General features: G+C 51.8%; 1 protein-coding gene and 1 pseudogene across 3 annotated transcripts; both read left to right on the top strand.

Moving 5' to 3' along the window:
• The first annotated feature begins 68 nt into the window (after positions 1-68).
• OPTC (opticin) lies at positions 69-12,479 on the top strand. Of its 3 annotated transcripts, XM_043485264.1 has the most exons (8): positions 69-3,012; positions 3,352-3,453; positions 4,932-5,163; positions 5,892-6,027; positions 8,534-8,692; positions 9,386-9,588; positions 11,253-11,348; positions 11,788-12,479. In XM_043485264.1, exons 3-8 carry the CDS (start codon positions 4,939-4,941, stop codon positions 11,956-11,958), a joined length of 990 nt encoding a protein of 329 aa, XP_043341199.1. In that variant the 5' UTR covers positions 69-3,012; positions 3,352-3,453; positions 4,932-4,938; the 3' UTR covers positions 11,959-12,479. The 3 variants fall into 3 exon arrangements, 2 of the variants coding, with proteins under 2 accessions (XP_043341199.1, XP_043341198.1); XR_006272562.1 differs by having other exon boundaries at positions 69-3,453; positions 11,021-11,348; positions 11,788-11,840; XM_043485263.1 differs by having other exon boundaries at positions 69-3,453.
• Positions 3,865-3,950, top strand: LOC122452624 (annotated as a pseudogene).
• Positions 12,480-13,894: the final 1,415 nt, after the last annotated feature.

Raw genomic sequence — 13,894 nt, 5'->3', positions numbered from 1 at the left:
TCCAACCTTACTACCTCTGAGAAGACTGGTAGAGATAGGATCCTATTCCTAAGAAACTCTAGGGAAATGATTCTGAAACCTTTTCTTGGTGAACTTCCCCCATTCCTAAACTCAGATAAAAAAATCTGGCAGCTACATGTGAAGCCCAAAACTCCAAGTTCTTTTCAACCCACAGATACTACTAGATGGTTGAGGGTCTCCCAAATGCTCAGTACTGAGACAGACACAGAGAGACACAAACCAGACTCCATTCCTAACCAGACAAAACTTACAGACTAGTTGAGGACCGGTAGTATAAGATGCACAGAACAGTGTGGCAGAGGTATATCAAGCGCAGTAGGCAAAGGGCCAACCACTTCATCTGGAATGGTCTATAGGCCATGCAGATACTCACAGAGGGGCAAGATCAGGATGCCCTGGAACCTCTCTTCAGGTGAAGGGTTTGTTTCAGAACCAACCTTGTAATCCTCCCGGACCACACTACCTTCTTTTGGATAAAGAACTGCCAGATACTGTCCCACTCCTGCTACCTTGCCTCCTAAATTTCTGCCTCAGTTCCATTCAGCAAGTATTCAGCGTGTATCAACTGTGTGCAAGGTTTCCGGCTAAGAATTCAAGCACAGGTAATATATACCCCCTTGCCCTTGAGGAATTCATAAAGGGAAAACCCACGAATTAGTAATTGCATGTCTTAAGTGTCTGCAATAATGCTGGGTACAAAAAGCATTGTGGAGAGGGTCTCTTCTTCTGCCTGGGAGAAACCAGAATGGTTCCTATCATTTGCGCTGGATCTTAAGATTTGAATCAGATTTTGCCAGGTGGGAGAAGGAGGAAGAAGCACAGAAGCAGGAAAGAAGGGAACCAGCTTGAGAAAAAGATCAGAAGACATGGAGTCTACCGTGGAGGGGGGCGGGGGGGGGGGGGGTTGGTGGTGTGTCTGTGTTTGTGTGTGTGTGTGTGTCTGAGAGAAGACGAATGATTTGCAGTCATGGATTTATGTGGCTACAAGCCCTCAGCAGGAAATAGACCCCTGCTATCAAAAAGCAGGGGAGTTCCAGAAACTTCCACCTCTGCCTCTCTCTGTGCCCAGGAACAGGGAAGCAACAGGATCACCCTGCCCCAGACCTCTGTCCCCAGGGCCTGCCACCTCCACTCCATCATCACGCCTCCTGCTTCTCCTAACGAGGCTCGGATTAGAGCGGCTCTCCGGGGCTGAGCTGCCTGGAACAACAGCAGGACAGTTAGAGGGTTCCCATGCAGATCATTCACACACACCCCACAGGCCCTCATACACACGCACGCACACACACCATGGACCGTCACTCACACACACGCACACACACACCCACACACACCATAGACACACAGACACACACCATGGACCCCCACACACACGCACACACACACCATAGACACACACACACACCATGGACCCTCCCTGAAATCCATGGTAACCAGACAGCATGTCGGGTGTGTGTGTGAAGCCGAGAGTAGAAGGGGTTGAGCGTCTAGAACTTGAAGCCTGAATCAGAAGCGGCTCAGCCGGGGCCTGCGGAGCAGGGAACTGGCGCATGCGCGGCAGGACCAGAAGCGGCCGAGAGCGGGAGCAGGGCTTGCAGGGGCCACAGGCAACGACCAGAGACCAGAAGCGTTGGCGGTGCGGCCCGGGGGAGCGGGGCCGACTGCAGGGGAGAGGAAGGAGCAGTCACACCGCTTTCTTCTCAGGGAACAAGCGGTGCGGCAGTGGACGGGTGACGCCCCGCTGACTGGAGTGGGCCGGTGAATCTGAACGCAGAGCCTCGGCTGTGGAGAAGGTTGAGGACCGCCCACCGCATGCGCCGCCCGCTTCCTGGGCACCTTCCGGGCTCCAGGACTCTCCACCTGCAGAGCCCTCTGTGTCTCTCCTCGTGCCAGAGGCTGCCGGGGGATCAGGAACAGATTTTGCTCTGGAGACAAGGTTCCTGGGCTGGGAAAGACCCCTCCATTCCAGCTGGTGCCCAGGAACACTGCAAGCCAGGCTCTGCCCCTTGGGCCAGGCTATTAGCTCTGCCCCTTCAGGTATATTGCCGGGGCAGAGATGAGTTCTGCCAGGGCCATCTGTTCTGAGGGCACAGAGACGCATGGCCTCAGGACTTCTAGGGTGAGGCAAAGAAGGCAGCTGCTGCTGCTAAGTCAGCTGTATCATTGTATCCGACTCTGTGCAACCCCATAGATGGCAACCCACCAGGCTCCTCTGTCCCTGGGATTTTCCAAGCAAGAACACTGGAGTGGGTTGCCGATTTCCTTCTCCAAAAGAAGGCATATGAATTAAGGATTTAGGCCCTGACTCTGGCTCTGTGTGATCTTGGGCAAGTCACCTCTCTTTGCTGGGCCTCTGATTCTCCACCTGTACTATAAAAGATTTGGATTAAATGATCCTAATGATTAATTAATGATCCTGAGACCCATGCAGCTGGGATTCAGTACATGATTAGCAGGAGGAAGCAGAGAGAGGCGCATTATGTAAGAACCTGGGCAAACCGTGTACACAGGCTGGCAGAATCAGGAGGAGGGTGTCTGAGCTCCTTCCCACCACCTTCAGCAGGGGCTTGCCTAAGGCGCCAGGGAAAGAAGAGTGTCTCCCGAGAAGTGAGTCTTTGGTAAGGACCCCGGAGTGGGGAGATTCTCCTCAGACACCTGAGGGCCCCACACGATGCTTTCTGGTATTTATGATCAGGAAATGCTTTTCTAGGGCCCAGCCTTGTAGGTCCAGAGAGTTTCCTATATCTTCCTCTCCATCATTGTCTGAGAGCTTGAAGCTGGCTTTCAAATTCTACTGTATCCCCTGTCCATCTCCTCTTTGAATCTTTCTCCCTGTGGTGATTTTTGTGCACTGATAGTCCCATATTAGAGGTTCAGGTGGCAGGTAGTGGTGCTGGTCAGAGTACCTCAGCTGAGCCTCTTTAAATATTTGAATTTCATCTCTGAAACCAAAGCCGCCTCACTCTCAGGCTGGAGAAGACAGCGGGAAAGGTGAGCTCCATCCCTCCACAAAGCCCCACGGCTGCCTTCTTGGAGAGCTCAGGATCTGAGGGGTGGGTGTCCCCTGTAGGGGTGGTAGCCACTTGCCCCCTCAAAGAGAGTGGGCCAGGAAAAGAGACAGATGGCAGACAGAGAGAGGAAAGGATGAGGTGGGAGGTGGGAGGGGTCCGTGTGGGGCTGGGAGGGGAGGGCTGGGGGGAGGGAGAGAGAGAGTCTTTCCAACCAAGCAGATGAGTGACGTGAGGGACCCGCTGAGGAAAGAGGAGAAGAAACGGCTGGGCGTCAGGAAAGAGAGAAGTCATTGGCTTGACTCGCTCCCGCCCTCCCCAGGCAACCTTCTACCCAGGCCCCTCGGAGGGTCAAAACTTCTCCATCAGAGTTCCTGCCTGTCTAGAAGCTGTGAGGCTCCATTTGGAACCCAGAGTCCACAGGGTAAGGTTACAGGCTTTAAGGTATTAGGCCTGTTGGTGCGCAAATGAGGGCGAGTGAGGGCGGAGGGGAGCACTGGGCTCAGTGGGGTGGGGTGTTGGCTTTGAGGTTGGAGGGAGGCAGTAACTCTTATTTAGGGCTTTCTTCTTCAAGATTTTTTTTATTATATAATTTGGTTTGGAGTAAGGTATGGGAGGTTAGTTGAAGAGACAGCTCTTGCTACAGATGGGGGCTTACTCCCTTGCCCAGCTAAAATTAAGAAAGAGGGAAAGTGTTCATTTTAGCAGCATATACATATATATATGCTACACACACACACACACATTTATCAGTGTAATTATGACTGATTCGAGTTGTATGGCAGAAACCAACACAACATTGTAAAGCAATTATCATCCGATTAAAAAATAAAAAACAAAATAAAATTGGAATGATACAGAAGATTAGCATGGTCCCTGCACAAGGATAACATGCAAATTCATAAAGCATTCCATATTTTTTATAACTGAATCACTTTGCTATACAGCAAAGATTGGCCCAACACTGTAAATCAACTACAATCTTAAAAATTGAAGGAAAAAAAGAGAGTCTCCTAGACTCGTGCAGCTGGCTTTGGGGAAAGGTGTGTTATCAGAAATACACCAGGTACTTCATACCCACACGACACACATTCCTTGACCCATCTGTGCATATGTGGATGAACATGCATGAACATTTGAACTCATCTGTACTGAGATACCTACAGAACTTTCTGGGTGTGTAAAACCATACACAAAGAGTTCTTTTGTTTCTGTAATCTTTTGTTTCTAAAAAACTGCATTCATAAATATATTTTAAAGCTAACATTCTTTTCTGTAATCAATTCTAACTGGAATCAATTTTTAAGCTTATGTTCCCTAAATGGATTAGGCATTCCTGGAACTAGGCTTGCCCTACTTATTTCTGTGCCCCCAGAGACAAATCCAGGGCCTGGGACTATTAAGAAAGCTCATAAATGTCTGTCAGGCAAAGGCACGAATGAATGAATGATCCTCTTAAAAACCACAGGTTTCCTTAATGGTGAAGTTTCTCTAAGTCTAGTGTAGTGGCTAATTGTTGTACTCTGAGTGGGTGACTGTATAAGAGAGCGCATATGTGTATGCCTAGTTAGTAGGGAGTTGTGTAGACAAGGGGACACGCATGAGTGTGTGTGCTGAGATGAGTAAATGAGATTTTGCCAGGTGCCTGCACATTCCTGCACGCGTGAATAAATATCAGTGTGTGGCCGAGACTAAAGCGGGGGCTGACAGGAGACATCCCCTGGGATGTAGCCCCAGCCCGGAGGGAGCCTGCACTTGCAATGAAGACCCTAAGTGTGTGACGAACGGCTTAAGGGTCTGCAAGCATGGGGGTGGGAAGTGGGATGAGTTTGTGAGCTGTTCCCCCAGGACTGGACACCTTAGTGATTCGGCTCCCTTCTCATTCCATTCCTCACCTGCCAGGACCCCCATGAAGCTCCTGGCCTTACTGAGCCTTCTGATCCTGATGCTGCAGGAAGCAGGGACAGCATCTCTCTCAAAGGAGGAGAGGGAAGAAGACCAGCCGTATGGGGAAGGCGATTCCTATGCCGTTCTGCATCTGGGGGACTATGTCCTGAGCCTGGACAACTATGATGAGGTCATTGATCCAAGCAACTATGACAAGCTCACAGACTACGGGGATCAGCTCCCCCAGGTGAGGGCCATGCAGCAGACTCACTGCATTCTCTGAAAGAAACTGGGAACCAGAGGCCTGGTCCCTCTCTACCTCGTAATCAGCTGTCTCAAGCTGCCATCTTTCCCTGGGAAGTGGAAATTGTTGTTCCTCCACAGGAAACTGTCACTTACATAATGCTAAGAAAGAGGACACAAAACTTCACATTTTTAGCAAAAATTGTGAGCCTTCCCTTGGAAGTCACACATCCCTCCCTCACTGCGTCTTCAAGTGAGACCATAAAGTATATCTCACTGGAACATCAGCAGTGTCCTCACATTCTCCTAGAAAAAAGGAGCGCCACAGCTTGCCCTAGACTGCCTTCCATTCCGAGGTCCATTCCTCAGCCCTGTCTGCCTTTGCAGGGGCTGACATGAAGATTGCATTCATTTGCTGTGTGAGCTGATCCCATAGGCAAGGGAAGGTCCCGGGTCAGGGGGTCTGGAGATCGGTCCCAGCTCTCCCACCAGCTTGGCCGCCTGCTGGCCCCCTGAGCTCAGGCCCTCCCTGTCTGGACCTCCGTTTCTGCCTCCATAGCGTGATGAGAGACCAGACGCTCAGAAAGTCCTTGCTTGTCACACTTTCTGCCCGTCCCGCCCCCTTCTCCACAGGGCCTCTCTGTAAGCTTGGAATTGGTTGCTGAAGTTCCCAGACTACAAAGCGAAATTCCTCTCAGGCAAAAACTGACTGACTGCTTGCTGTGTCTCCAGGTTAAAGGGACCGGCCTGGCTTCTCTCACCAGGACACGTTTTACTCAGAGCACAGAGGTTGCAAGGACACTCCCTTCAAACCCCACGATGGGCAGGCCTCCAACACTAGGCCTGCTGGCTGCCCCGACCGACCTTGGTAAGTTCACAGGCACAGTCTCAGTAGCCACAGGTCACAGACTGGGTAGCCACGACTGAACACCAGGGGTGCCAAAGAGGAGGTCGTCGGGTGGAGAGCAGAGGGTCAGGGAGAGAAGGGGAAACGGCCATGGGGTGGAACGTGGGAAACAGAGGGAGAGGCTGACTGTTCCTGATGCTTCTGCCTGAATGCACAACCTGGATGGAAGGCAAAGAAAGCAAGAACTCCCCTGTGCCTAGCAAAGCCACCTACCTTAATTAACGGCATCGCTGGGGGAGCAGGTTGAGTGGTAATTAGATTAGAGACAATTAAAAACCTGTACAGAAGAATAAATAACTTTGTGGCTGTCATTTGGCATGGGGGCAAATGAAGAATTTATTTTGCTTTTTAGCTTGTATTCCCTCCCTAGCATCTTCTCCCCCACTCCCTGAGGCCCTCCTGGAGACTCAGATGCTGGCATATCCATCAGTAGGGGGTTGGCACTCTGCTGGGGTTCAGAACTGAGGCACAGGAGGATGCAGTTAATTCCGGAATTGCTTGTTCTCAGTTCCTATTCTTCTCTTGAGATGTTTGTCTTGAGTGGGTACAGGGTAATGAGGCATCATTAGAGAAAACACTTCAGGCAGGAATCTATGACCTCCCAGGCTTAAAGGGCCTCAGCTGGACCTGCCATCCAAGGCCTGGGGATAAGTACACTGTCTATCATGGCTGGTGAGGAAAAGCTGTCTCTTAATCTTGAGTCTGTGTCACTACCAACAGAGTTCCTGTTCGAGCTAGACTAGCAGTGATCTTTAGTAACCTCTGTCCTTTCTAAGAGCAAGAGATAGAAACTTTCTGCAGTATTCAATAAAACCTTCCCAACTTGTTAAAGCCAGTCTGAGCTCAGTGGCCTTAAGTCTCATGACCACTGGTCATAGACTGAGAAGAGGGGAGGGATGTTTCCCAACAGAAAACTGAGATGCTGATATCGTAAGAAGGGGAAATGAATCCTAGGCAGTCAGTGTCCACTCCACCTTGACTTTATTACACTTTTTGGAGCCACCTAGAACCTAATTCCTCGCCCACAAGGCAGGTGTCAGAGTCAGCAGCCATTGGCCATTGCGCTGGCTTTGTATCATCTGCAGTGCACTTTTGGGGGCCAGAGAGAAGCCCCATGGAAAGGAGACTAATACACCCACCTCTGTGGTTGCATCTAAATGTCCTAGAAATACCCACATAGGCCCGGAAAAATCTACACAGGACCCGGGTCTGATGGAGGCACTAAGGGCTTGGATTGTAATGGTAATAATTGAGGGAGGCTCTGCTTCTCTCAGTCAAAGGCTGAGTGCCAGACCTAAGCAGCCAGCAGCACTTCCGGGGGCACTGTGACAGTCGGTCTGGGTGGCAACCCGAGAAGACACAGGTGACCTCGGCTCAGACACTCCCTGGCCAGGGCCCTTGGTCCCAGAGGCTGAGGGAGTCTCACGGAGGTGTGTGTGGGGAGGTGTCTCCCATTGGCCCCAGAGGCCAAGGGCATCTCACAGGGATGTGTGTGTGTTTGGGGGGTGGGGGGAATGCGGTGTCTCCCATTGGTCTCAGAGGCTGAGGGAGCCTCATGGGTGTGTGTGTGGGGGGGGGCACTCCCATTGATCCCAGAGGCTGAGGGAGTCTCACGGGTGTGTGGGGGGGGGCACTCCCATTGGTCTCAGAGGCTGAGGGAGTCTCACGTGGTGTGTGTGTGGGGGTCTCCCATTGATCCCAGAGGCTGAGGAGTCTCACGGGTGTGTGGGGGGGGGCACTCCCATTGGTCTCAGAGGCTGAGGGAGTCTCACAGGTGTGTGGGGGGGGTGCTCCCATTGGTCGAGGCTGAGGGAGTCTCACAGGTGTGTGGGGGGTGCTCCCATTGGTCTCAGAGGCTGAGGGAGTCTCACAGTGGTGGTGGGGGGGCGCTCCCATTGGTCTCAGAGGCTGAGAAAGTCTCACAGGTGTGTGTGTGGGGAGGGGCACTCCCATTGGTCTCAGAGGCTGAGGGAGTCTCACAGTGGTGTGGGGGCGCTCCCATTGGTCTCAGAGGCTGAGAGAGTCTCACAGGTGTGTGTGTGTGGGGGGGGCACTCCCATTGGTCTCAGAGGCTGAGGGAATCTCACGGGTGTGTGGGGGGGGGGGCAGGGAGTCTCCCATTGGTCTCAGAGGCTGAGGGAGTCTCACGGGTGTGTGTGTGGGGGGGCACTCCCATTGGTCTCAGAGGCTGAGGGAGTCTCACGGGTGTGTGTGTGGGGGGGGGGCACTCCCATTGGTCTCAGAGGCTGAGAGAGTCTCACGGGTGTGTGTGTGGGGGGTGCTCCCATTGGTCTCAGAGGCTGAGGGAGTCTCACGGGTGTGTGTGTGGGGGGGCACTCCCATTGGTCTCAGAGGCTGAGGGAGTCTCACAGGGGTGTTGGGGGGGCTCCCATTGATCCCAGAGGCTGAGGGAGTCTCACGGGTATGTGTGGGGGGTCTCCCTTTGTCTATCCTCCACCTGGACCAGGCCTGCCAACCTGTCTGATCTGCGTGTGCCTCGGTTCCTCTGTGTACTGTGACGACACGGACCTGGAGAACATCCCTCCCCTTCCCCAGACGACTGCCTACTTATACGCTCGGTTCAACCGCATCAGCCATATTCGGGCTGGAGACTTCAAAGGGCTGAGTATGTAACATCCTGGCAAAGAAAAGAGTGGGTGGGCAGGGGGAACCCCTCGGTTCTTTCCCTTGCCACTCAGCCACACTGAACAGTCATTAGAGTGCCCCACCCGTGTCGGCCCTTCCCTGTGGCTTTCAGTCTCTCCAGCTTGGAAATTAGTCTAATTCCTGGCCTTGAAGGTTTTTCTATGGCAGAAGTGACCTGTTCTTGTTTTTGCTCCACAAAGCTCTGGGAAGCTGGGGAAGCAAAGCTATGAGCAAGCTTATGTTTTCAGGCTGTCCTAGCAGCTGTAGCTCTCTGCCCTCCTGGCCTCTGGACAAAACCAGGCTAAAGCTGGTCTCTAACCCAGATTCTACTGCTAATTGCTGACAGGCTTCCCGGGCCTCAGAGTTCTTTTGGATTCTTTTGTTAGTTTGTGTAAACTAACAGGTAGAAGTAGGATGGATCCAGGAATTCCTGCACCTGTTGGGTCTTACCCTTGGAAGCTTTTTTCCAAGCCAATCCACACAGGACAGAACACTCCAGGGGAAGGTATCATGGAATCTCCCAGGTTTATCAAGGTCTTCCTTCTGGTTTGACCCTGGCGCAAGTGGAGCCCTGGCTCGCCTCCCCTGTGCTGAGACAGGAGAAGGGTGTGGGCAGCTCCAGCAGGAGCAAGGGGAGATGGTGTGTCCCTGTGTTCTGCTCTGCACCTCTTAGCAAAACTGAAGAGGATTGATCTCTCTGGCAATTCCATCTCCTCCATTGATGACAAGGCCCTCCGCCTGCTGCCTGCTCTGCGGGATCTGATCCTCCCTGAGAACAAGCTCGCAGCACTGCCTGCGCTGCCCACCAGTATCGAGGTCCTGGACGTCCGCATGAATCGGCTCCAGAGCTCAGGGATACAGCCTGAAGCCTTCAGGGTGAGCCAAGGCCTTGCATCCCCGTCTACTGCATGCCACCCGTGCCCACAACGACACAGACATGCACCTGGCCCTCATGGAATATCTCTGTCCCAATCCTGCTCTGGGGCATGAAAGTCAAATGTCATTTTCTTTTTTTTTTTTTTTAATCTTTTGCTTTTATTTGCATTTATTTTTTGTGGCATTTATTCCCAGGCCATCAGTTTTTGTTTCTTCGGTTTCTTCTGAAAGGATATCTTTTTCTTCTGTGCAAACTTCCTCTTCTGGTTTAGGAACAATCTGTTCTTTTTCAGTAAGGGTCATCTCAACGTGGCAGGGGGAGCTCATTTCTGGGTTGATCCAAGTCCCGAGCTGCATCTTCGGGGCTTTGTTCCCATGAGATGCTGAGTGACCAGGGATCTAAGCCTTTCAGTCCAGCATTACTCTCTGCATTTCTGAGCACATGCAGTAAAAATTCAGCATTTTTTGGGCCACCAACCCTGCATCCAGCCCCACCCCTTGGACTGGGCACACCTACCAGTTCCACCATTGTAACAATGGAATGGTGGCCCATATTGCTTCTGTAAAGTGACATCTTTCAGATAACTTGGTAGCCTTTCAGATATGCATACCCTTAATGACCTAGGCAGTTTCACATAAGTTCTTAAAGTGAACAAGAAGATTTAAACCTCTTGATTTGCATGATTTTGTGGGGTTTTCTGGGTCAGGCGGATAGAGAACTGTTTTTAGAGCTCACCTCAGGCCACTTACCAGAAAAGCCAAGCCCCATTTTCTTCATCTACGCCATCAGCAACTCCCCCTCTCCCTGTTGGGGCACCTGGCCTCTTGGGTTCTTTCTGTGCACCTGCTCATTCACCTCCCTGTGCCCCAGTGTTCTCCACACACTCACATTCTGCTCCCCAAACACTTGGACTGACATGTGACTTGACTTGGAATTGTACTGATTCCTGCTCTCACTCTGCGTATCTTTTTGTTTTCAGAACCCACCACTAACTGACCAACCATTGTCCTTCTAGGAGCAATTTCTCAAGAGAGACAATCTGGTTGGTCCCTGGCTGGCCATTTTCAACAGGAAGGGCTAACCGCATGGCACAGATACGGCCCCCTGGGCTGCCCATTCAGCGGTCCAGGGAGCCCTGGGGCAGTCCCAGTGGGGGACAGAGAGAGCTGTGAGTGAGGCTGACACTCCAGCTGTCACACTCACACGCACAACTTTCTCCATCGTGCCTGTGACTCTCCTCACGCTGGTCCGAGTATCTTCCAGCCGTGCTCTCCATATTTGGTCCAGATTTAGCATCTGGAGATTGTTTTTCTTTTCTGGAGACTTTTCACTTGGGAAAGTCCCTTCTGATAGCAGGGGTGTTGAAGCTGGGCCAGAATGTCCTGCTGGCCTGCTTCCCAGCCGTCCTTGCCCCTTGCTTGCTCCTTCCAGAGTCCCCCTGACACTGCTGAGCCACTTCATGGCGCTCAGCTACAGCAGCTGTTCTTTCTGCATCCAGTGGGAGGAGATGAGCCGTCCCTGAAGCACCCAGCTTAGGACCCGGCACCTGCCTGAGGCCCAGGAGACGGGCCCAGGAGTGAAGGAATGGGGTCACCTCAGCACCCCTCACTCCTAGGGCCCCACAGAGCCCACCAGCCCCCCGCGTCCTTTGCCTCCTCCCCAGGCACTGGAGAAGCTGCAGTTCCTCTACCTGGCCGATAACCTGCTGGACGCCATCCCCCGGTCCCTGCCCCTGAGCCTGCGCTCGCTACACCTGCAGGTGAGCGGCTGCTCCGGGAACAAGGGTGTTGAACGGCACAGAAGGTGGAGGTCAGATTGCAGGGAGCCCCCTTCAGCAGTGGTGGGTCTCCGTCACTGAGAGCTCGGAGACCAGAGTTGGTGCATCTCACTCAGGCCACTGTCTACAGCCTCTGTCTCATTCCTTCCCCTTCCTGCCCTTTAAAACACTTCCCCTCCACGTTCTTATCCCACCTCACGCAGTGCTCACCCCTGCTCCCCTCCCCCTCTCCCTCACCCCTTCTCCGTCCTCAGTGGGTCCCCGGCCTCCTTCCTTGGATGTGGCCCCGGCCTCTGGGCCTCGGTGTCTCCAGTTGCAAAGGGGAGGAGGTGGGCTGGTAGGGAGAGGCCTGAGCCCGCCTCCGTGCGGCCTGAGGGCAGACTCACCAGGCAGAGAAGCGTCACAGCTGTGTTCTCTCCAGAATAACATGATAGAGACCATGCAGAGCGACGTCTTCTGTGACGCCGAGGAGCACAGACACACCAGGAGGCAGCTGGAAGACGTCCGCCTGGACGGCAATCCCATCAACCTGAGCCTCTTCCCCAGCGCTTACTTCTGCCTGCCTCGGCTCCCCACTGGCCGCTTTGTCTAAGTCTGCCTGCCTCCTAAACAGCGACCTTTCATCCAGGCGTTAGTCAGCCTCAAGATCCAGTGGCAAAAACCCACTGCTTCCCCTCCCTCAACACACCCACACACACACACGCACGCACGCATGCATGCACGCACACGCGCACACACACACACTGAAATGTCCTCCAGGAGCCAAATTTACATCTCTCCATCCTCTTTCCTTAACACCTTATGGCTCCTGGATCAAAGAACAGAGATGTCTGCAGCAAAGCTCTTTCCCATATTCCACATTCTTCCTACCCATACAGAAGGACAAAAGAATCACGTAAGAAGCAGAGGAGGAACAGAAAGAGAAGAAGAAGGGGAATAAGCAGTCATGTGCTGGAACCAGTTCTTACTACTAGGCTTGCAAGAACTGATTATTAAATTTTCCAGAATTTTTCAAGCCAGTTGTTAAATGCAGTCATTATTAAAAACTAAATCATATAAGCTCACAATTAAATATTTTATGTTGAAAACAAATGCAATAAATACTCAAACTCATCACTTCCCAATTATTTTACTATGTTATACTATTAACCATGTTCTTGAACTTATTTATGTCTGTGGTATCTGTAGTGGAAATACTATATAATGACATGCTTTTAGTGACATCACACTGGTAGTTTGAAATTGGCCATGGTGGGAGTATTTATACCACAGAATTAGTAAATACTACATATTAGGATTTTATCAGCCTGTTCTTAAGCCTTTGCCAGCACCGCTGAGGACGAAAACAGCTGTTTGAACTAGCCTCCCCCTATCTCCAGGCCACCCCACTGGGGGTAGGGTGGGGTTTCTGGGGCTTTTGAAAGTTCCTTGCTTTTCCTATGCCGAAGCTTGCTGTTAGACATGGAGGGAGCCTTTCCATGTTTAGCCACCAGATGGCAGCCTTGTACAAAGATAAATAAATAAATACAGCAATTACTCATCTGCAGCTTTCCTGGATTCAGGGCGGGGCCCACTGTGCTGGGAGAATGGGAAGAAGGGCAACTACGACCTGACCAACTTACTCCTTGAATTATAATGGTAGGAGAGATGTCATCTTTCTTCTTATAAGGACTTTGTGGGCAAGGGGGTGGTAATAGATGAGTGCTTGGCATCAGGTATTCATTGGAGCATAGAAGAGGGGTGTATGTGCTCAGTTGCTCAGTCGTGTCTGACTCTTTGCAACTCCATGGACTGTAGCCCTCCAGGCTCCTCTGTCCGTGGGATTCTCCAGGCAAGAATACTGGAGCGGGTTGCCATTTCCTTCTGCAGGGGATCTTCCCCACCCAGGGATCAAACCCACATCTCTTGCATCTCCTGCATTGACAGGTGGGTTCTTAACCACTGAGCCACCTGGTGAGACAGGCAGCGCATGTATTCATTCAAGCAAGGGTTTTATTGGGCACCTACCTGCTATGTGCAGATGATATGCAGCAGACATATTCCTTTTCTTCATGGAACTTAGAGTTGAGTGTGGAAGACACGTGTTGGACAGATAATCACACAAGTAACCACACTATTCAACTCATGATAAATACTGTAAAAGGAATATACAAAATGCTATGAGAACTTACAGAAGGGGGACACAGGTTAAGGGTCCAAGAGACCTTGAAGAATCAATGTCTAAGCTGAAAGCTGAAGGACTAGGAGCCAGCCAAGCAACCACTCAATGCCCCCAGGTGATCCTCACGTCTGGATGAATGGGTGTGTCTTGTGGTCCACATGGGAGGGGACCCATCTGTCTGCCTCCTCCGCCTCTGTCTAGCACTTCTGCAAGCACTGTGGATGCTCAGGCCAGTGCTGTAAGCAGACCAGTCAGGGACTATTATTCACATTCTTCAGATGAAGACTCTGAGAACTAGAGCAGACTCCACACACAAGCTGCAAACTGTGAGTGGGTGGGAAGGGACCCAGTTTAGTCGCTGCTGTCT

Source organism: Cervus canadensis, chromosome 13 (genome assembly GCF_019320065.1).
Source record: "Cervus canadensis isolate Bull #8, Minnesota chromosome 13, ASM1932006v1, whole genome shotgun sequence".
NCBI classification, from domain to species: Eukaryota; Metazoa; Chordata; class Mammalia; order Artiodactyla; family Cervidae; genus Cervus; species Cervus canadensis.
This window is presented reverse-complemented; position numbering and strand designations above follow the sequence as displayed.